We start from the raw sequence: 23,581 nt of genomic DNA on the forward strand, positions 1-23,581 counted from the left end.
GTGGCAACCACAACATCCCTCCTTTTCTCTGTGCAGCCACAGAACACCAGCCTCACCAGACATCTCGTATGACTGCTGTCAGCATGGTCATTAAGTCTTTCAGTCTGGCTCTGTTTAAACAAGCTCCTCTGGTGGCCAGTGGCCACACAAAACCAATTCCCAGCCCTGCGATGATTTGCTTTTCTCTGCCCAAATTCATGCCTCGGCCCATTTAATGGCTAGTCAAACATACTTATTCCAAGGTAGAAAAAACACTCCGACTTTTCTTTGCTTCCATGCTGCTTGCGATGGTACAAAACCTGCCTCCACCTGTGTCTGTTATCACCCCCTTTGTGAGGGGGTGCTTTTATGTTGACCAGAGACTGAGCTAAATGCTAAAGTGCTAACAGTGATCATGCTACAATGCTGACGTTTAGCAGATGTAGTATTCACCATGTTTCCCATACAACATATCAGCCTTGCGGTAGCGCTAGACGACGAGTCATCTTCTGAGGACCATGAATGTCCATCCAGAAATTTATGGCAATCCATCCAAAGTTGTTCAAATGTTTCAATCTCAGCCTAATGAATTCAGTGTAACTAATGGGTAAAACATTTCTGCACCAACTGTGGTGTCAAAGAACAGCACCTTGTTCTCTGGTTACATTTTAACTTAATGATGGCAAGTTTAATTTGGTCTGAATCAGACTGATCCACATGGTCCAGATACAGACACGTAAGGTATCTTCTCGGGTCCAGACAGGGGACATACCTATCTGTCTGAGTCTAACTGTAGCATGTCATCAGGCCAAGGACATCACTGTTCACTGATGACAAAACCGTCTGCTGCTGCTGGACAGATTCCCTGAATATTTTGTAGTCCATGATGTGAATGGAGGAGAGAAGTTTGTTCTTTTAAGGCTACGTCGGAGAGCTACACATTTTTTATCCCTGAGCTCTTTACAAACACTGAAAACCACCTTAACGTCAGTAGGACAGTTTTAGTATGATCACATTCTTTCAAAACAACACTAGAAACCATCTCCCAAAGATGATTACCTTTACAGCCTGAAATGTGGCTTTGAAGACAGAGACAGATTTCAATGTTGCTCTCTCACTACCCTCTTTTTATTTTACCCCTTGCTCAATTACAGACAATCCTCCATCCAAACTCAACACACATGCATTCCTGACCCCTTTTCAGACAGAACCACCAGTCACATAGGGCACTCTTGAGTGTTTGACCTTGTTCAGACCTGGTTTTAACATCCGTCCTTAGTGATCCAATCACAAATGGTCAGCTCTAAGTACAGGTGTGAAAGCATGCGAGACACTATCTGCTTTTAGACATGTCCTGAACTCCTCCCCTAAATTATCGTGGGGGGTTGTATGTAAGAACGCAAATGTCCGAGTGAGTAACGGCGGACATTCTCTGGAGTTTCTCCTGAAAGCCCCCTAGTAAAAACTCTGGATACTGTTCGAACGAGCCTATGTAAGAATACAGCAAGAGATAATCCAGAAGATTCACTGGAAGCGAGTGGTCCTGTTGTTGACATTTCTATGACGCGATGGACGCAAATCTAAAAAATACAAAAAAAAATACAAAATATTTTAGGATTAAAAACTGGTAGCATACACGTAGAAGACATAGACGAAGATGACATGTCAGGAAACCAAGGAGATTCGAGCAGTACATTGATGCTAATGTTGATGTGCTGTTTGATCGCATTTGATCGAGAATCTCGTACTGCGTTGTTCAAATGTGAAAGGCAAACTCCAAAGAAGTCTGCAACTCATTGTGTGGACATTCTCCTGAATTCATGTCTGATATTGAGTAACGCGTGAAGTGAGATCTGATCTGAAGTGGGAACTGACGAACTGAGAGCTTCCACTTCTGATCAGATCACTTGGGATGGATGTTGATACCAGGTCTGAACGGGGCCTTTAAGACCATCTGAGTATACTGCCCTCCATACTGAGGGGAGGCCTCCCCATGAACCTGAGGTGAGGAAACCTGTTTGTCAGACAAGGAAAAGTTTTGGCTGCGTTCCATGACATGGCTGTATTTTTGCTGAGTGCTAAAAGATCCATCACTGCCAGCTGTCCTGCCAGTGGCTCTGTGGATACCACTGAAGTTCCTAAAGATCCTCTATCAACTCCCCATGGAGAATTAGGTGTTGAAATATATTCTTTTGGCTAGAGTGAGGTTAAGCCCTTGTCATGACACAGAGCGATACGATTTCCTCTGGGCACTGTTAGGATTGCTCACTACTGTGTGATTGTCATGTGAAATAGCAGCAGCTGGCATGTGTTTAAAATGCTCAAAAGGGCTTGTGGTTAGCTCCCCGCTGTTTGTTTCCCAACGTGAGGAGTGTGAAGTATGGCACTACACGTGCAAGGGAGCTTGAGAATACACAGGCTCAGATGGTAAGAGTTGAGAGTTTTGAGTGTAAAATCCATTACGTTTGTTAATCACCTCATTCCTATCTAAATGGTTTTAAAACGGGAGATTTAAAGGAGCTCGTGTTACCATTCCTATAAATCTCTGGACTTCCCGCTGACCTTTCCTTTGCTACAGGTCAGATCTCAAGAGCTGATGGCGTGATGGATTTGTACTCAAGACGATAAAGGTGAGGTATTTACCTCATAAAAAAAGAAATACAGATCTGAACGTAGACAAAAATAATGCATTGATGACAAAAATTCCAACAATGAAAGGTGATATTTGGAGCCCAAAGAGACTTCCTGGCAGGAACAATATTTAAGACAAGATAGGCTTCAATGAGGCTGGTATTGTTCGTAAAAGCATGCGTTCTGTGAGAGCACTTGGTCATCAGTGCCAGCCCTGGCACAGAAAACAGCTCTGCCGTGCAATTTGTCTTGAGCAAGCAGGCATGACGGAGCCCAGACAGCATGTGCAGGAGTTAAATGGGTTGAATCCTCAAGTCCAGGATATGGTTAGGGTTTGTCCACAGCCATGGTGTCTATGACAGAACACAACAGGTTAGGTGTAACCCTGCAAATTTACATGGACAAAAAGGTAATTTGGGAATGCAAGCAAGTTTTTCTTCTCAGTCAATCGATGGCAAAAGGTCTGACATCATGTTGTTGACTGATCCAACTTGTGTATCATTTCACTTGACCCAACTATGCTTGGCACTTTTCTAACCAAGTGACATGCAACAGCTCTGCCTGCCAACAGCAGTCGATGTGGTAGCACACCCCTGTTATAGCTCTCAAGGACCCGACAAGTGTTAGCGCTCATAGTAAATGAGTGGAATCTCTGCCCCCTGGCACCAAGATAGTGCTTCCTGCAGACTGAGAGGAGTCTCAGGTTGGCCTTGTCTGTTTGCAGAACAACATGACCTGTGTCTCCTGAAGCTCTGTGTGAAAGATCAATTACTTAAAAATGAGAAGATAGGAGGAGAAAATTTTGGGCCCCGAGTCTTTTCACTGTTAAATTGCAGGATGATGATGATGAGCCCTCCAGTAACTAGAAGTTTTCTTGCTTGGCTAAATTAGAGTAGTTAACCTAATGTCTTCCTGATAAATTGCTGCATTTCTCATCTGGATGGTTGCCTCACATGTGCCACTGATACTTGCAAGCTTCATTTTGAAGTTTCCTGTTTATGTGCTTGTGGTCAGAATTGAATGGAAATGTTTCCATATGTAATGAGTGATGGTTGAGTAGTTCTATACAGACTTATCCTGTACACCAGTGTTTCCCTGTCCTCTCTGTCAGGTACCCCCATAGCTCCATCAGGTGCCACTTCATCAACAATAACTGATGATCCAGGTGCAGAATCTGAATTCATTTTGAACTGGATGTTATTTTACACCAATACTGATAATACAAAGGTGGATATTGTTTATGCTTTTTAATTCAATGGAACCCCAAAAATTTTTTTAGGTTTGTTTGGTCGACAAAGCGTCTCTACTTCCTCCCACTGAAAATGAAGCTGAAATATGCCAGATACAGGTGCTGCCACCTTCCACTGGTGACATAATTTGGAGTCTGCACAGTAGTGATCGGGGTGTGGAGCCAGACTATTGAGGTCTTGTTGATACACATGCTTAGCCAATCGCGAGCCAGTCTCAGATGTTAATAACGACTGTGCTGCCTGTTTTTATCACATCAAATAACTAATTAAAACCAAACTTACTGGAAAAATAAGCATTTGGAAAAACATCAGTGTGATGGCAACTACCTTAAATAACAGAAAAAACTCTTTGGGGGGGAAATAAATTATATGGCGTGTCCAATTTGCTAACATGGAGGAGGTGGGGAATTTAAAGCAACCATCCACCAGGGGGCAATCAAGAGGTTTTGGCTTCAATTTTGGGGAGCTGTCATGTTGTCCATCTTTATTTTCAATCTATAGCAGTCGGCTACCATTGAGGTGAAGTTCAATCATTCAGTCATTCGACTTTTTAAGCAATCATCCATTTATTCAATGTATTTTAATTAATTAATTAATTAAATTTGTTCACTTGTGAGTTCACTACTACATTTTTAGACATCATGCTTTAAATCACAAAATCCTAGTGTTCAAATGTTTGCTGACTCAGTGTGGATATAAAATCCAATTGTAACTGCCAATTGACAAATAAGTTGAAATATTCTACAATCTTTGCAAGTCCTGCAGTGGTTGGGAATCATTACTTTCCGTTAGCTGAAGCTAATGTCAACAGGGCAGGCTAACTGTAGGATTCAGTGAACAGACACTCACCATCGGTAACTCTATCCTTAACCAGGATCTACAATGTTGGCTCCTACGTACTGTAACAACCTATAGTACACGTGTTCAATGTAAACAATCTTTGCACATTTTGAAATCATGTGTCTCCTTGCTATACTGACGTGATTCACACCCTCAGTGCTGTGAGGAGACAGGATTCATGCTGTTGGCCTCCCTGTGGTGTTTTATCAGTGTATGTTATTTTGACCCAGGCGGCCGGCCTCCTATGATCTACTGCTTATCAAACACCCAGTCTGATCTGTTTCAATTTACCTTTTTCATATGGAGAAAATGTGTGTCCCTCGCATACTTTTTACACAAACACCCTGTGTCACAATAACTTTTACCTCAGATTTACTGTGTCACTTTACTGAGGCATAGCGTGTTCTCAGTACACAGTGTTCCTGTTGATGCCACACTCTGAAACGCTGTAATCCGTTGTGGTGTTGATGTTGGGAGTGGAATTATGGTTAGAATGTGCAGTGATGTTCCTGCACAGACCGTACTTGGCTGTTTTTCGCGGTGGTGGTCTGAGGCTGCCTAGTAGCGGCGCTTTTGGTTCTGGAAGAACGCTGAGCTTCTGGTTTGATGAAATATCCCTGAGATCCAGCATCTGAGGGGTTTGAATTCACTACACATGTCCCCAGTCCACACGGTTTAACGCCCTGATCAAAGGCCCGCTCCCTCAGCCGTGGAGGGATATACCACAGATGCCCTCTCTAGTCCTGCGTTATAGAGCGCCTCAAACTTTTGAAAATAGATAAATAATGCTGGTAAACCGCAGAGATTAGGGGAAGTGACTTAAGTGAAGTCCCACGGCTGTTTGGTGAAGAGAAAGAGACTACAGGCTTTACTGAGCCACAAGCTTGGGAACGGATAAAAAGCTGTTGATGTGTCATTAGAAATTAGCCTGCTGCAAAGAAATGAACTGAAGTGGAAAGGCTGTGTGGTCATGTCGAGGACTCGGGATATTCAGTAGTCTGACCAAACAGCAGGTTCTGTTTTACTAGGTCTTTAAGTGGGGATAAATTCCAATGTTACACTCAGGGCAAAGTCCAGTCAATGTGGTACGTCGAACTAGCAGGAGCATCGGTGTGCAAGAGGTATCAAAGAGAGGAGTTGAGTCTTTCTAACAGTTGTTATCAAGCCGCTTCATGCCAGAAAATGTGAAGAGGTGATTACTCAAAGTGACGTTGGTCGAAAAAATTCGACGAATCTGACTTGAAAGATTTAAATTGTCAAACATAAAGAAGACAAAGAAATGCTAGAAAAGCTATTGCCTTGTTAAAACGCAAGAATCACTTTCTGTCAACAAAGGCTTTTACCCACAACACCACAACCTGCTGTGCCTCTATCAGAGGCGGTAATAAGCACATTACAATTCACCAACAGGCATGCGATCCGATGTGACATGTTATTTTCTCCTCGCTCTTTTTTTCCTGGATTGCGATCAATGTTTTTTTTTGTTTTTTTCAACTCTTCAGGAAATCACATGAACTTAAGAGATAAAGAACACGCACGCCTCGTGACTTGCTCACTATTTAAGACAAGGGCTTTCCACCCATAATTTTTGCATCATACATTAGATGACGAGCTGAAAAACAAACACCTTTTATAGGACTATAAATGTGGCCGCTAACAGTTGGAAACAGAAAGAGACGGAGTCGAGGCTCAGTCTGGCAGCACATGCTCTCCTCTGCAGCTCCCGTCTGGTCTGTGCAGTCTGCACCGCTTCTCTCCTGTGTCTCTCACTCGGTGGGAGACGACAATATACAGAGTACAGCGGGAGCAGGTCGGAGGTCAGGAACTCAGTGGTTCGAGGGCCTTCTCTGCAAAGCTACTTTCGCAATCATGAGGCTGTGTGTGTGTGTGAGTGGCAGTTATGAGTGGGTAGAAACACCAAGAGCATGTGAGTGTGAGGTGTGAGCACTGTACGCATGCGTCGGTTGCTCCTGCCAGAAACCGCTGCGCTGCCGGGCGTCGAAATCAGAGAGAAGTGCAACAACTCCAAAGATTTACTGCCGTGCTACTGCCGTGCTACTGACGTGCTACTGACGCCTGACCACTTCAGGGCTCTGAGCTCATTGCTGCTAACATGTTGTGACACATGTTGACTTGTAAAATCTGCTACAATTGTGTCTTCTGGTTGTTTTTGGGGGCTGAACGCAGGGTTTTAAAAAAAATACAGCACTCCGACTGAAGCTTTTACAGAGTCTCCTTTTATCACATTTGCTTTGGATAAAGACGTCTGGCGAATAACGTCCCGTATGTTAACTCATGTGTGGGGTATTAATGAATGACTGATTTTGTATATGTAGACCATGTTGTGTCAACAAAATTATGCAGAGGGATGATTACACTCTGCCACTAGCAGACAGCTTGACAACTTAAAACACGGACGCATGCAGATCCATGCAGGTTGTCTGCCAGTATTCATCAGAGGCAGCATGTTGTTATTGGGGATTAATACCAACCATAGTGGTGAGTCAAGGAATGAGCCACACTCCTCTGGGCCAAAGCCGCAAAGCATCCCTGACTTACATAACGGCCGTTTTTGTGTTGGCGTCTAAGCTTCCATGTGTCTTTTTGTCTCCCGACGGCCACACAGATGGACAATGAAACCAGGTTCCAATATCCTGATGTGAAAAGCCAAGAGAGGATCTGTCATCTTGATAGAGTGATCCAGGCGAGACCTGATCTGTCTGAGTGTATTTCCTGAAATGAAAATTATGCTCCGAAGGGAATGAGGCCTGGTGTGTGCCAGACTTATGCTGCTGCGAGTCTACGTCTGTTGTCAGGGGATAATTCATGCAACGAGGTAGGGACCGACATTGAAACCAAATAAAAGTGAAGTTGCAGTGATCAAATCCAGACATGCTTAGTTAAAAACAAAAAATCACAATTTATTAAAATGTAAAAGCAATTTTTTGAAGAGAAGACAACAGTTAATTATATACATTCACAGTTGTTGATCATTGGATACGGTATTATGTCTCAGACTGGATAAAACAGATTGGAAAGTGTCTGAAATTAAAAGATTCATGAATAAACATGATTTTGATAATCACTGCATAAGTGTTGAGGCGCAGAAAAATAAAAGAAGGTGCATGTTTTCAGTTCATTTCCTGAGCAGAACACTTCATTTTGAGGATGTCGGTCTTCAGAACCAGGCGGAGAAGCCGTGCTTTTCCTTCACCACCCATATGCTGTCAATCACTTTACCATACTGGAAGACAGAAAAGGTTTTGTTATGACTCAAGGAAAATTCTTTGTGCTTAAAATGTTTCGTGTCTCTTCTGTTTGTGTTGCTTGTACGACTCGTCCTCCATGTGTGCCCACCTGGTCATCGGAGACCTGCTCCACGTAAACATGGGTAGTGTTGACCACTTGCATGCGGGTGTAGCCATAGTCGGTGCTGCGGAATGCGCTCCACTCTTTGGGGTTTGGATTGAAGAGGTCGGTCCTCTCTCTGCACCCCTGCAGAGGATCCAACAGCGTTAAAACTGAGTCTGTTACTGATGAACCTCGTGTCTTCCTCGTCCACAAGGCCTGTGCGACATTTACAACTAAGGCTGTGCCTCGGTGTGAGTCTGGCTGCATTTCAATATGACTAATCCCTCTGCGGCTGCATGACAAAGCATGCCCTGTGCTGCTCGCTACCACATAAGAAAACACTTTACCAGAGAAACAGCTGGAGCTAAACTTCTGTGGTGGACCAGCTGCCACACAGACGGGACTGGGTACTATACATAACATTGTTTTTGTTGATATTGCTGTCCAATTCATGCACCGATCCTGGTGGAGAGGCATTAACAGTGATGCAGTGAAGTGAAAGTACTTACAGCAGAGCCTGTGATGATGTGTACCGGAGCTTTTGGTTTCACATATGGCTGCTCTTTGCTGCCATTGAACACCTAAAGAATAAAAGAAGAGCACGCATCTTTCTCTGAGCCAAAAGACGAGCCATACAGACATGTAAAGTGCTGTGAATAAGTTCATGTAAAAGCTGACCTTGTCTCCATAGACAGGCCACAGCCTCTCATATGTGTGCTCATGAGCCCACAGCTCCAGATCCACTCCTGTGAAAGACATGATCGTCAGCAAACTTCTGTAAAAAACAACTACAACAACAACTGAATCATACACATCCTGCTGCTCCGTTATCTATTGATTCTCAGATCCTCTGCCCGTTTCATTTCAGATTTCTCAGCAAACAACAAATGCTTTGGATCAGATCAAACAAAACTTTCAAAATTTCCACCGCAATTTAAATAATTAAATGCAACAAACAAAAGTCTGAGTAATGTAAGACAAGAAAAACATGTGGGAAACGGCTGGTGGGAGATCAGCCAGACCAAAGGTCTGCTTTTTTAATAAATGATTTTTGGATTGCTCCACTCTCTGCAACTGTTAGGACATTAGTCTGTCTGAGTGTGCAAATTTGTGATCTTAAAGCGCCCATTAGCAGAACACAGCTGGTTGTCGAATAGGGAGCATACCATAGCTGTAAAATAGATCCTCTAGACCGGGGGCTGGCGGTTTGGTGTCGTTCCGTCCCAGTCGGACCTGAGACAGAGCAGAGAGGAATAACAACACTGGCAAGAATTGGCACTGATGTCAGAAACTCTACCTGCCACCTGAAACGCTACCTGGTAGAAGCCCATTGCACCAACGCCAGCTTGACTCCAAACACTGCCAAGCGCTGAGAGGAGTTATTCTAACTGGAAACTATTTGGTCCAAATTACAGCGATTATGACAGCAAACTGTACTCAACGTGCTCATGGGTTGTGATGCGGACTGGCTGGCGTGCAACATGTGCGACACGTCTGCTACCAGAAAATAGTCCTTACAAAAGCGTTTATGTAAGAAAATAAATGCTTCCACAACGAAGCCGTGCTGTTCTTTATATAACACAGGAAACAATAAACAATGAGCCCTTTATAGGCAATTTATATAATGCTTTAAGACAATAATTTAATTCTGTAGCTTGTCCAAATTAAATATAGCCATTTCAGTTAGAGTCCTATTACCAAAATAGTAATAATTATGCTAATAAAATGTCTGCCATCAGGAATTTTTACACTTTAGACCAAGCATGAATATGAGAGGCACCATCCTCAGTCACTCAGTGAGACTGTACGGTTTCTATAGACCTACACCGATCAGCCACAACATTAAAACCACTCATCTGTTTTAATGCTGTGGCTGATCTGTGTAGTTTCCATCTACATAAGAATGATTACTGTGTAGGCCAGGGGAAACATATGAACGAATGGATGGGATTCTGTGGTTTGAACTTACATAGGAGTCAAACTTGGTGCAGTCGTCCTGGTCATCATCAGAACAGTACATGGGTCGGTGTCCCATGGTGATGATCCATGGACGCACTGCTCTGTTTTCGGGTTTGTTGGCCTCCTACATCAGGAGGGAAGAAGTGAGATAGATCACAGGGGTACTATTATTTAAGAAAGAACAACGTATCAGTAGATTTATGATGGAGCCAAACAGAATGAGACAACTGAATTTAAAGCTGGAGAGAGAAAGTGTGGGAAGAAAGCAGAGCTGTCATCAGTGTGTTAATGGTGTGGTTATTAACCTCCAGGTCTTTCTTAAGCCACTCATACTGCTTGAAGAGGAGCTCCGGGCCGAACTCGGGGTAGAAATAAACCTCAGTGGAGAGGGAGATGATGTGCGCTGACCCCAGGTTCCAGCTGCGGACACACATTGTTTGTCATACAGCTGCCACTTCAACCCTCAGCAGACCGTGTCACTGGCAAACAGATGAGTCAATCATTCCCACCTACAGGAGGGTTCACTTTTACCTTGATATGAGAAGAGATGGAGCCTTAAGGCTTGGGTTGGTAATCCTGGAAAAGCTAGCAAGGGGCTACACTTTGAAAATATGCAACCGATACATCCCACCGCCTCTCACCGGCCCTGTTGTCCAAGCTACGCGCCTAAATCGCATGAATGTGCACTGCCTGACAACTGCTAGAAGCCAACTCTTCTGTGACATGTTCGCTAATTTCTACCTGTCATCTCTGTGTCCCTGTGTCCCCCTGGCTGAAGTTGTGCAAGTAGGCAGTTCAGTTAGTGTCCGACCAGTGAGCCAGGATATGATTGGTTGTATTTATTACTGTCCTGGGGGGGCCACAGATATCAGCTTTTTTCTTTCTTCTTTTCTTCCAGTGGACTTTTTTTATCGATGGTGATAGGGACGTGAAGGAATAACTTACAAACCCTTTAACTGAAATGCTGTTTATTTTGTTGTGTACACATGTTGCCTACATGTGTACTGTATGTTTCAGTAGCATTTAAGGGATATCATATTGCCCATCCGCTGCTCTTCTTTGCCTCCTTTTGTTCATAGCCATGAACATGAGCGAATGGCCAACTTGCATCAAGGCCCAGGGACTGAGGAGTGGGCAGCTGGCCTGGTACTATCTTACTGTCTGAGAGAAGTTGATCTGACGTGGGCAATGAGTCACACAGTCGCTTGTATATCTCCTCTGTATCGCTCCCATGTTCCAGAGATAGGAGAGGCAAACTAAACTGAGAGAAGGGAGCGCTGCTATCCTCTGCCTCCACTTTCTCTGGGCTGCACATTAATGCTTGCTGAAACAGAGGAGGAGGAGGGTTGGCACACTTTCCAAAGATGCTTTACACAGGACCTCTATTGGAAGATAAATGATTTCTCCTTCCAAGCTTCGAGTGTGCAGCGACCATCCGCTCTTCATGTGAAATCGTCTTCTAATGACCACAACTGTTTCTGATTCTTTCACCTGCGTAAGCCAATCAAAGCCCATCATTCTCACTCACTTATATCATCTTCTGTCCTCTTACCTGTACCACAGGCTCTCGGTCTGGCCCGGCATACTGAAGCGATTCCTGTAGTTGGAGAAGTTGCTGTGAACAAACCAGATCGTGAGAAACGTAATTAGGTGGGCTGATCATATAATCTAAATTCTTTGAATATACAACAAACAGCAATCAACGCCGCAAACTGCTGCTCTTTTATTTTTGTGGTGCGTCCACCAGAGCTGAAAAAAGCTATGATGCATTCAGAACTCACTCTAGATAATTCCAAGCTTTGCTGTACAATGAGACTGTAGTTCTTTAAATCACTGTGTTTTACGTCCATTTTCAGTTTGCGCTTCAACTTGGCAGAAAACACAGGATGGTATATCATCGGATAAAGATGACCATCATGTGGTGGTGACATCTGCTTCCAGCCATTCTTAGACATTCTGAGAAACCATAGGCTGTGCTATAGCTGGGCCATCAATGGTTGCCCCGCTAAATTAAAGGCTGTAGAAAAACATGTTTTCAAGCTTAGAATCATGGTCACTTTCTGGAGCCAGATCATCAAAATTTGGGCGACGCAGGGGAAGCCAGGGTGGAGCGGCGATGGATGAGCAAGCAGGAGCCACAGTGACTAAGTGTACTACACCTGTCAATCAAGAAAACGTGCCTCTAACTATACCCTTCTTTAAACCGTGACATCTTGTTAAAAGGCTTTCATTTTAGATGTAGCAGCCATTAGAGGAATCCCATCTTAAAGCATTTCCACAGCGGTTTTAGCATCAAGTCACGGTGGTTCCTGCTTGATCCCGATATAGCAGTGTGCTTACAGTGATCAATCTGCCACTACACTTACTGTGTGTATCACTGCCACCACAATCACCGCCACTCATTTCTAGACTTTTTATACTGCACCAGACAACATTAAAACACACTTCAAAAACTCTGGGACAACAAGAGAGCAGCATCATCCACACAAATATTACAATGGGAGCAGCATGCAAACAGGGAAAATCTCTTTCATGGAAACGTCGACAATCTGCCAGTCTATTTTCAAGGTTTTTAATTTCAGCATGAAAGCAGGAGCCAGTCTTCTCAAGGGGCCATTAACTCATCGATTTGAATGATTGTTTTGTTATCTTACGTAAGAGAGAAGAACGACAAGAGAAAAGGGGTCAATATTCATGTTAGCAGCCGAGTCGGTGGGACAGATCGCTCAATTGAGTGGGTTAATGTTGGGTTAGGGGTAAGTAGAGAGCAGCAGGGTTAGAGGTCAAAGGGCAGGAACGGGGACACAAAAGGAGGATCACAGAAATCTTGTGAAAAGTCTGAGTCTAATGAGACCAGAAGATAGCTTTAAAAGACCAGTATGATAACCTGGCAAAGGTCAATTTAGGAGCTGTGACCAGTCAAAGATATAAATCCTCAACATATAGCTAAACCTTCAAAATGTCCATTTTAATTCCTGATTTTAAGGATAAATATTTGAAAATAATGTAAAATCGTTAACAACTATCAATCAACTGGACTTGGTAAATCCTAAGCAAACAAGTTCAAATAGAGCCCCTGGGATGAGCTCCTGTGAAAATCAATTAAGGTGCCGAGTTCTCAGTCGTGATGCTGAACCAGGAACACTCACAAATGGGTTTATACTTCCATCTTGTGGCTGGGAAGGGAACAGGCAACAATTTTGATATGTCTGTGAAGGACCTTTTAAAAAAGTTTATTCTTTTAGTGGAATAATATAATCTCGGGAATCCAAACACAGTGATATCACTGGGCATGCCCTAAGGGAAAGGATGAGCCGGTAGAAATGAAGTCAACCACAGGCTTTAAAGTATTTTGTTTTGCGGCTCATCTGTGGAAAATCTGATTGAGAACAAATATGATAAGCTTATATTAGTGTCATTAATCTGCCCCGTGAAAAAGTCCAGTGTGACATGTGACTCACGTTCTGCAACCCGTTTCCACGTGTGTTTGCTTTTCCACTTAAATCAAATTGAGATAGAAATCCGGCGGATGTCAAATTCAATGCGAAAAACCTGACTCTTAAACTGACCCTACGTGATTTTCCCTCCTCGGCAAATCTTCCCTCTCATCATCTGATGAGCTTAATCCAGGCAGTCGGAGAAATTAGAGGGAGCCAGTTACAGTCGTCAGGGAAGCATATCACTAACTCCCATCACGAGACGTTGTTTCAAACGGTGACGGCAATGTCCCAGTTCCCCCCGGAGACCCTGATGAACCCATACATTGTGCTCAAGGAACAAAGACTGTCTTGATTGGGGCCTTAGCATCTTCTGTGGACGAGCTGTTCTCATCCTGCTGGAATGCTGACTGAAAACTTTTGCGGTCAGCACAGTTTTAAATTGCCTTTTACCCGTTAGGTTTTGAGGTTGGAAAGAGAGAGGAACAGAGAAGTTTAGTGGGAGGGAGCACAACATAGAGTGAAGACGAAATGCACGGGGCCAGCAGCTGGGAATATTTGGATTCGTAACAACACCGCGGAACAAAACACACATTTATGTATAGGAGAGGGGGCTGGATTTCTAGGTTATGTAATGTAGCGAGCCGCTTCTTGATTATCAGTTTCTTATGTCAGGATGCAGCGCCAAGAAAAAGAGACTACTGTTAGCGGCTCCATAATAAAGACCAGGCAGTAGTCACATTGCACATGGCAAGGCCAGGAGCGGACTGACTCTGTACAGCCGTGGTGAGTAAATATTATGGTACAGGATCAGGCACCTTGAAAAACACACAACTAACTCCAGGAGACGTACTTGGAATTTAACACATATGAGCTGCTGATCCTCAGTATAAAAAGCATATGAAGGCTGCTGAGAGGCTTCCAAATACCATGAAACTGAATTTCTGATTTACCTCGGAACTTATTGAAAACATCTGACTATCAACAGACTGATATATGACATTATAGTTATGTAAGAGAAAGGTAGCATACGAGCGTACCATTCATAGACATTACAAATTACAGACACTACAAATACACTCAGATTCACTCAAATAACCGTCATAATAATAAAGCACGATATAGGGTCATAATATCAAACTAATAAGGAGAATACTTAATAGGAATATGTTGTAACAGCTATGTACAATACTATGTACAGTTGGACTAAAGACGACTATGATTTGTTTAGACTTCAACAAATTATTATTTTCAACATTAATTATCTGTCTATTATTGGATAACTCCCCTGCGGTTGTATGCCTTGGCCATCCAAAGAATTTCAGTCTACATACATTTTTTCTCTTATGAGCTCATTGTGACTTTTGGTTCATTATCAAATTAAGACTGAACAAAAATGAACTTATTGTCTCCGATTTGTTTCTACACAGTCAGGTCCCTGCTATGTTCTCTCCTCACTGTCGTGTCTCTTTCTCCCAGACTTATGACACCACATTCAGTGATGATGAGTCTAAATGGAGACACGTCCCACCACCACATCCCGTCTATGGGAATCCACAAACAGATAGTGAGCTGATGATTCCCACTCAGATAAATGTTAGTTTTGGAGAGTATCGCCTTGTTTAGATGTTGGTGGTTCCCGACGCTGCTCCAGGCTTCACAGACCAAAATAGCTCCCATCTGTTTGAATGACCATAGTGTTTCCTATAGCGGAAAAACTGTGGCAGACCATAACGTTTTTGGGGGTTTTGCAACGAAAAGGAAAACATTGGACGACAATAAGCAGACAACAGACAAAACAGTCAGAGAACATGTGGACTCACCGACCACGCGTCCAGTAAAGAGCTCTGTGCTGCACGTGTGAGTCTGAGCTACACTCAAAATATCAGAATGAGTCAAGAGACGTTCTGACGAGTTCCACCTACTATGTAGATTCGTGGTTGCCTGGACAGGTCATGTAGGGCACGTAGGCTGCTATGGACTGGATCTGCCTCATGAACTCATCCCCGATCCTGCCGTTGTCCTGGGAAAATAACACTCAGTCGATATACATGACGCCAAAGATTTTCCTGCTTCACAACAACGTTCTATTTTTCTACATTTACTGAAATTCAGCTCAATTGTTTATGAAATTAAGTCTATTTTCCAAAGTAATGAAAAACCTCAGTGAAACCAAAAGAGATGTTTCTTTGTCCTAGATATCCTCATACTGGCGACACAGCTTTTAAATACAGACTGCGGTTCATGGCTGTTCTGACGGCATTTACGAGCCATTAATGACCTTTCAGACAAAGTTCCCTCTCTCTGTTTTTCTATTTATAATATCAGTGAAAGCGCAGGATGTACTCGCACACACAAGCTGAAAACACAATTAATTTTTGCAGGAGTCTGCTGATTGCATTTAGCTTTCTCTCCATATTAAAAGAAAGGCATTAATAATGCAGGAACTCATTTCATAAAAAAATAATATCATCATCCGAGACGAGGTTATGTCTGCTAAATATCACAGATGACAGCTGGGAGGTTTTCAAATGAGCAAATATGTGATTTGGGACCAAAGTTCAGGGTGTTTTGAATGGCACATTTTCTTTATCCATGAAATAGTTGGGCGACATTAGCCGAACTCTCATCTTTCACCGCAGGCTTAAGGCTTTTCACATTAGTGCTAATCATAAGCTGTGTGTCTCCACCACAGCTGAGTGCCTTTATATGCACTGATAATAAACAGCGGTGAGTCTTGGGAAGGGGGCGGCGGGGGGAAAGGTAAAGCAGTTATCATGTCTGTCACTGTGGAATTAGTGGGAGAAAAGAGCAGCTTTACGAGTATAAGATATTGATGAAAGAAATTTGCCGTCAGTGATATTAACTGAGCTCAGGTATCATCACAGTTTATGATATTAGGAAAATAGAAGGGGCAAAATACCTCATGCATATCATAGGCAAAGTCCCCTGTAAAAGAAGCAAAGAAAAATATATTAGAATATGTTTGTTTGGAAGTGATTTTTACTCTTTACCAACACTTTATAGTTTAAACACACTGTATATCTTCAGAACTGCCCCAATTAGTTTCAGTTTTTTTTAAATACTCAGACTTAAAGGAACATTTTGAGAAATATGCAATTTTTTTTTCATAGAGTAAAATGAGAAGCACTTTTATGGTTAACATGGAGCTAGGGCCAGCAGACGGTTAGATTAGCAAAGCATTAAGACTGGAAACAGCTAGTCTGGATCTGCCTATGCTGTTAGAACTAATTAATTACTGAGCATAAGAGGTGCTAGTAGGCAGATTTTTTTCCTAACAGTTTCCAAGCTACTAAGCTAAGCAAATTATCTGCTGGCTCCTAGCATCAGATTTTGTACACAGACATGACTGTGGCATCCATCTTCTCATCTAATACTCAGCAAGAAAGGGATTAAGTTTTTTCCCCCTAAAAGGTCAAAATAATCCTTCGCCTTAGATTTAGACTCTTAATAACATAATAAAGAAATCAAGTGACATGTGCGTCATCCAACACATATTTTTCTGAAGCAAAAATTGCAGAATTAGGGATTACGTCATGATGATTACAATACAACCTTCAATAGATATTTCTGTTGGATATCAGCTAGTTTACTTGATTTGACTTTTGTTCATACAATCTGGTGACTAGCGCAGCACACACACGTACACGCTGGAGATTTCGATGTAGAACGGAGCTCGTTCACTTTGAATGCGGTGACATCATGTGTTGCTGAACTGCATTGTGGTTCTGCTCAACTCTATGAAATAACAAATAGGAGTCCTGTCTGACATCAGCAGTCAATATGAGCCTGTAGGGAGGAGGCAGAGGCAGCTGGCGAACCTGGTTGTTGAATTTATTTCCTGTGTATTTCCCTTTAGCATCACAAATAACAGCTAGCATGGTATGTTCACATAAAAAACAGCTATGATGAGTAGGAAAGTGTAAATGGGTTTTGTGTTCATGAAGATTGTGCCAGCAAGAATTTTTAACGCAACGCATATGTGTGAGTCCTGCGTAATGTCTTGGGCTGATAATGACTCTCTAACAGCTTTAACAGTGTAAAATGCCGCAGTACATTTATCACTGTGGAGCTTACCTATGTGCAGAATGGCGTCGTACATGCCGAGCTGAGTCTCCTTCTGTAGTCGAGCCAGAGACTGAGGGTTCTCGTTGCCAAGGTCACCGTACAGAGCGAACCTGGGACTGAAATGGCTGCTGTCGTTGAGAGCAGTGAAGGAGAATATGTCACTCCAGCCCTCATCACTGCCACAGTGGTACACTAAAACAACACAAAGAGGTTTAAATCTTCACATGTTATTGAGACAGTTTGGCCAACCCAAAGAGAGAGTCATTAGTATTAAATCACTACCCACCATAAGTAGCAGCAGGCTTGAGGTCAGTGAGCGTGACTCTGTGGATGTACATCTTTCTCTTCTCTTCTCCTGAGTCCACAAACAGGGTAGTGTAACCTTTGACGCTGATCTCAAAGAGCCGACCCCCCAGAAGGCCGTACTCCACCATGCTCTCTGTTTTATTGAAGGTGGTCCAGGTCACTAACATGGAGCCTGGCACTCCTGTGAAGAAAAGTTTCCAGTTTTTAAAAATGCGATGTAGATTGATCTGACAGAGACACTGGATTCACTTAGTGCTGCATTTTAGAAAGCCAACAGATGCTTATGAAAAGGCTGACTTTGTACAAGAGTGGCACTTCTGATCTTGCCGCTGGCAAGATACACCCATCACACAGCTGAGTTAAGCTGACAACTGGCCAGGTACTCAATTCATCAAGACATCAATTCATTAAATGACTACCACATGTTTCACCTTCATAAGGACGGGACAAAAAGCATTTCTGTGGCATTGACTCTATAAATCATGTAATCCAAGCTGTGTGGCAGTTATAAGACGTGTTTAACCTACAATAAAATGATTTACAGAGATGATTTACAGAGTTTAAAGGGGGAATATTTTGTACATTTGTATATTTTTATTCTGGAGAGGTGTTGCATGGTTCAGGTTCACAAAACTCATCATTTATTTCAAACTGCCTGTTATGCAACCCCTTAGCAGAGTCTCTGACTGAAACAAACAGTACTAGCACAGCCGACTTTCTTGTGCTTCTGAGTACCGCCTAATTCTCTCGGAGTGGGGGTCCTTAAAGCAAACTGTAAACCTAGTAACTTCTGCAGTAGCTACGAGTAAGTAAATTAGTGTAACTGTTTGGAAATAGAAACGTCTCATATCTTTCTATAAGCCTGAGTAGACTGTTTTGTGAGAAGAGCTGTAGAGAGGATGAATGAATGAAAAATAGTAGGAACAAAATTGAGCAGGAAATGTGCTTTGGGCAGATTGTGTCTGTTTAGTAGAAAGATCGTGAAGTTTGGGGTGACAACAAGAGGAGACATGGCAGATTTAGTCTCAAAGAAATTTGACGGAGCTGACAGCAAAACATTTCAGAATTGAAGCCGACAAAGTTGAATGGTTGTGTCAGTAAGCTGTCCCTCTGATCATAGTGTTACTTCACTCCCTAGTGGTAAAATATGGTACTCCACTCTGCTCTGGTGTTTGACTTGATACATTTAAATGGTTTTTACACCAGCTCATTACCACGGGAACCAAGAGCAGTTAGTGTTCAGAGCAGCCTCATTATTTGAAAACTTTGGGCAGATTCAATACTGACAGCCGACACTGTAACATTAAATATATGTGACAGAAAGAAGTTCCCTTTTTTATGCACCAGGAAAGCAGAACATGCTGCGTTTCTTACTGGGAACAAACCTAAAAGTATCATCAAAGACGTCAGCCATTAATTCTCATGCTGTATTAAACCCTGTCTTTTTAATAAAAAGATAACTGTAAGTGATTTGGAATTTGTATATTCTTTAGTGAACTTGTGTGGCACAGCTCCAGTGCAGCAAAGTTCAACCTTCTAAAAATACCAGAGCTCTGAGTTTTCGTAATATTGAGGGATATGTACAAAACATCTGCAAATCTGTGATCCATATGAACCGGTTACTGGCTTGTATTCATACAGAGTAAAATAGCATTCCTAAGTGAAAACGCATGAAGCTGGCAGAAACAGCAAAGACACTTACCTGGATAGGAGAGATGCACCTGCTCTGGCTGAGTCCAAATGGGGACAACACCAAGCACCAACAGGGGTGCAAGGCTTAACAAGGCGCAGGCAGCGTGGAGAGGCTCCATTTTATCACTGCGCTTCAGAAAGACACGGCTGGTTAGAGCAGCAACACACTCACTGAAAATGAAACTGTTTGGCCACATCAATCACATGATCTTCAAAAAAGCGATCGTTCCAAAAAAATCACATGACACCTAGAGCACTGATATAAACAGAAAGTAAACAACAACTTACCTGACTTAGTGAGAGTTTACACAGTGCTCCCTGGCAGCGTCACACACACACACACGCGCACACGTCGTGTTGTGGTTTTTGAAGAGAGGTCACCATCAGTCAACCTGCAGCCAACCTAGACGATGAAACTGCAGAAACCCCCCAAAACAGCAGCGTCAGCGGAAACAGCACGGAAATAGATGATGTGACAATGAAAGCAGCTGATGTTGTTGTTCAGTGTGCGTTCGAGGGAGGAGGTGGGCTGTGAAAGTGAGTTCAAGTACAACAGGGATTGCAGGCCATGAATCAATAAAGGTCCCAAGGCAAACAGCCGATACGCCTCATTGATCAGGACAAAAAAAATAAAAAAAGGACAATGTCAGGGGCAGGAAAGCAAAAGCATCTGCTGCATTTTAACCTGAGACACCAGACACATCAGCTGACTGCTCCAACACTTCTCTACTGAGGAAACCTGCACCATTAGCAGCCCAGTCACTAGAGGGGGCACATGGCACGAGCTGCAGAATGAATAGGAGGCTTTATTCTCCAATAAAGGGCGGTATTATGAGTCAGTGTCAGTTGGAAGAGTGTGTTAGCTGAGCCAGTCTATCTATCCATCTATTTGTCTATCTATCCATCTATTTGTCTGTCTGCCTACCTATCTATACATCTATACATCTATACATCTATCCAACTAAAAGAAAAACAAGGTGAGTACAACATATTTCACGTTAAGAGCTGTGACGTGTGCACACACTGTCATTACCTGTCTCTAAGACCAGCGGTTGTGGCACCAGCTGTTTTCTAAGGTTAGCGGTTGGCCGCGGTAACAGTAGCTACGTTGACTCTGATGTTACGGAAAATATGACGCTTTTGAATGTGTCTCTAAACGACACTTACACTTTAAAGACATGGATACATATTCCCCGTGAGCACAAAGCCTCCCTGAGCCGAACAGGTTAACTTCATGTTCCATTAATAATTTAAAAACACTCACAATAAAATCTCAGCTTTGTCTCCGAGAGCACTTCCTGACTACGTCATCGTGTCGAAGAACAACAGTGCCGCCGGCGGTTGTGGGAAATGGAGTTTTTTCTTCAGCTTGGAGAACCTGCGAGACTGGATGTTGAAAAAGTTATTCTTTCTTTTAAAACCCCGCGATACAACGTGTGAGTGTGTTTGAATAGAGATACTATTAACTGTGTGTGTGTGTGTGATGTGTGTGTGATGTGTGTGTGATGTGTGTGCTATGTGTGTGTTATGTGTGTGTTATGTGTGTGTGTGTTGTTGTGTTTTACCTGAAAATCCCAACAGAAGCTCTAGAGTTGCATTTTCTCCTTTGTAGTTTGATCCAGTTTTATCTTGGTTGGGGGGGGGGGGGGAATACTTGTCTTAAGCATTGTTATTAATTATTTACTCAGCTTTGTTTTAGGTACCTCAGAACTTTGGGATTGTTGTGTTCAGACATAAAGTACAAAGATTTTGATTCAGTCTTTTATTTTTTATTTTTCTTAATTAAATGCAAGATGTTTACATCGTTATGTCTTTTGTTTGAACTTTTATTGGAACTGTTTTGGACAGAGCACACGTCTTGCCTCGTTTCTTCATAATACTAAAGTTTTTTTCTAGGTAACTAACTTAAAAGTGCTTCTCTCTTTAGATATAATGGACTCTAACAGTGAGGACGGAGACTATCAAAGTCATGAACATGCCTCCCATCATGATGCAGCTCAGTACAGAGTGACCTACCCTCATTGGAGAACCATCACAGATGTGAGCTGCGTTACTCATTACATAACAGAAATGTATTTTTGTATGATAGACTGTTTACTATAGTATATCACCACCAATTTTTCTATACAGGTGGATTATGATAAGAATGAGGAATTCAACAAAAAGAGGTAAATTGGTGCTTGCCTTGTGCTCACTACAGCATATGCATTATGTGTTTTCATTTTGCCCAGACTGTTTGAACATTTGACCTCACACAGGTATTCAGCGAGTCGCTCTGGTAACAACGCAGGCAGAGTGAAGCGGGTGGTGTCGTGCAAGAGGAAGACCCATCACCTGACGGTGGCTCGGAGGAAGCAGCTCGGGCCTGGGAGGACATTCGATGCTGCAAACAAAGAGAATGAGATGAGCTCTCTACAGGACGTGCAACAGGAAATATTTGACATGGACCCGCTGGAGTTCCCACTGAATGTCAATCATAACCACAGGACTGGTAGAACTGGTTATGAGCAGGCAGACTGCTATGCGCTTTCTGAGGTTGGCCACTCGGCTCAGTATATTTCTGTCCTTAGTGTTGGAGGTTCGCTAACATGCAGTATACATCTGAACCCAATCCTATTTTTCAGCTTTCAAAGGATCACAGTGCGATGACTGACGTGCTCTTTGGAAGAAATCTGAGACTGAAAGTAGCTTTCACATTGTGGCAGAGAAATGTTGGAGAGCTATTGACATACTTCCTGAGGTACGTGGTGTGTGTTTGGCTTTAAACATGTGACACGCGATATGTTCAACTTTCAAAAGTGTTGCATTACTGTTTTTGTACAGAATCCAAGACACTGGAGTGTTTGTCGATTTTCTCCCACTGATAAGCAGAAGGTAAGCATTGTATTTGGCAAGAACCTGAGAAATACCGCTTGCAGCTTTTATTTAAATCCAAATCTCCCCGCAGCATTGACGAGGACTCTCTGAGGATTACCATTGGCTGTTGTGTTGACCTATTTCCTTTAGTTAAGGAAGTCCTCACCAAGCCGTATGAAGAGTGAGTATCCCTGCTGAAGTAAACTCTTATTTCACAGAACTATTGCAAAAATAAAGCACAGAAGGACATACAGGACAGTAATTACATAAATGCAAATAAATGATTGTTTGTCTTTTATGCTTGCAGGTATCTTATAGTTGGTTTGAACTGGATACATTCAGTTTTGAAAAAATGGTGGCAGCAACTAAGAGCAAGCGGCTACAGTGGATCATCTGAAGCTGTGTTAGAGAAGTAAGAGTTTTATGAGATGTGAAAACATGCTGCATTTACCCATACAACATTGTCTTGTCAAAGAACAAACAATATTAAGATGCAGTAAAATAACATACAGTATATAAAACATTGACTGCAAATAAAGATGGACGACGTGATGGCTCCCCAAAAGTGAAGCCAAATTGTCTGGATCACCCCCTGCTGGCGGGCTACAGTATGGGTCACAAATCCCACTTCCTCAATGTTAATGGACGGGAGATGGACCACGTCAAATAAATTTATTTCAAAGATGGTTTATTTGAGGTAGTTCTGAACATGCTGATGGGAGTGAGTTATTAGGTGATATAAAAATGAGGTGAAACATCATGATTGACAGCTGAGAGTGATGCCTGATTGGTAGAGGACTACTGCAGCTACATCCCCAGATTGCTACTGCGAGGAAAGGAGTATTTTACTTTCATTTCTGGATAGTGTGAGGAGACGCCTCGTCCATCTTTATATACAGTCTAAGATATAAGCCCAGAGTCAGAATTAGTCACAATGTGTGGTAAAAAACATTTTAAACAGTTTTTATTTATTTTTTATTTTTTGTTATAGGAATTTTCAGGTCTTTAATCAGCGGTTGGTGGAGTTATGGCTTGAGGAACCTTCATTGAAATTTGTTCCAGGAGCTGCAGGAAAAAAGGCAAAGGTCAGTGCTGTATGAATACATGATGAATTTCATCATCATTGTTGACTGTGAGTGTCCTTAAACTGTACAAACTGTACAAACATGTGTGTCTTACATACTTACGTAA

General features: G+C 42.5%; 2 protein-coding genes across 10 annotated transcripts in view; one reads left to right on the forward strand and one right to left on the reverse strand.

The window, feature by feature from the left end:
- Positions 1-23,581, forward strand: part of LOC117755509 (KATNB1-like protein 1) — a 36,794-nt gene that overhangs the window by 12,895 nt on the left and 318 nt on the right. Inside the window, exons 1-9 of one of the 4 annotated variants that reach the window (XM_034575359.1) lie at positions 11,640-11,660; positions 21,462-21,574; positions 21,665-21,702; positions 21,793-22,069; positions 22,159-22,274; positions 22,358-22,408; positions 22,482-22,571; positions 22,698-22,802; positions 23,382-23,475. In XM_034575359.1, coding sequence (XP_034431250.1) covers positions 21,467-21,574; positions 21,665-21,702; positions 21,793-22,069; positions 22,159-22,274; positions 22,358-22,408; positions 22,482-22,571; positions 22,698-22,802; positions 23,382-23,475 — 879 coding nt within the window. In that variant the 5' untranslated portion in view covers positions 11,640-11,660; positions 21,462-21,466. Of the gene's footprint in view, positions 1-11,639; positions 11,661-19,957; positions 20,512-20,907; positions 20,936-21,461; positions 21,575-21,664; positions 21,703-21,792; positions 22,070-22,158; positions 22,275-22,357; positions 22,409-22,481; positions 22,572-22,697; positions 22,803-23,381; positions 23,476-23,581 lie in introns of those variants that run through there. The other 3 variants (XM_034575356.1, XM_034575360.1, XM_034575357.1) reach the window with 3 other exon arrangements.
- Positions 7,596-20,883, reverse strand: acp7 (acid phosphatase 7, tartrate resistant (putative)). Of its 6 annotated transcripts, none has more exons than XM_034575350.1 (15): positions 20,799-20,883; positions 19,823-19,950; positions 19,545-19,662; positions 17,823-18,023; positions 17,546-17,728; positions 16,371-16,396; positions 15,373-15,470; positions 11,563-11,625; positions 10,316-10,430; positions 10,021-10,134; positions 9,218-9,284; positions 8,730-8,797; positions 8,561-8,632; positions 8,058-8,195; positions 7,596-7,944 (listed from the first exon to the last, which is right to left on the reverse strand). In XM_034575350.1, exons 3-15 carry the CDS (start codon positions 19,651-19,653, stop codon positions 7,879-7,881), a joined length of 1,320 nt encoding a protein of 439 aa, XP_034431241.1. In that variant the 5' UTR covers positions 19,654-19,662; positions 19,823-19,950; positions 20,799-20,883; the 3' UTR covers positions 7,596-7,878. The 6 variants fall into 6 exon arrangements, with proteins under 6 accessions (XP_034431241.1, XP_034431244.1, XP_034431246.1 ...); XM_034575353.1 differs by having other exon boundaries at positions 19,545-19,665; XM_034575355.1 differs by having other exon boundaries at positions 19,545-19,705.

The sequence above is a fragment of the Hippoglossus hippoglossus genome, chromosome 22 (genome assembly GCF_009819705.1).
Source record: "Hippoglossus hippoglossus isolate fHipHip1 chromosome 22, fHipHip1.pri, whole genome shotgun sequence".
Lineage (NCBI taxonomy): Eukaryota > Metazoa > Chordata > Actinopteri > Pleuronectiformes > Pleuronectidae > Hippoglossus > Hippoglossus hippoglossus.

Coding starts and splice junctions, on each gene's coding strand:
- acp7 (XM_034575350.1), bottom strand. CDS start 19,653: ATGGAGCCTCTCCACGCTGCCTGCGCCTTGTTAAGCCTTGCACCCCTG. Junction 10,431..11,562: donor ACCGAGAGCCTGTGGTACAG/GTAAGAGGACAG, acceptor GTGTGTCCGCAG/CTGGAACCTGGGGTCAGCGC. Junction 8,798..9,217: donor GGATCTATTTTACAGCTATG/GTATGCTCCCTA, acceptor TGTCTTTCACAG/GAGTGGATCTGGAGCTGTGG.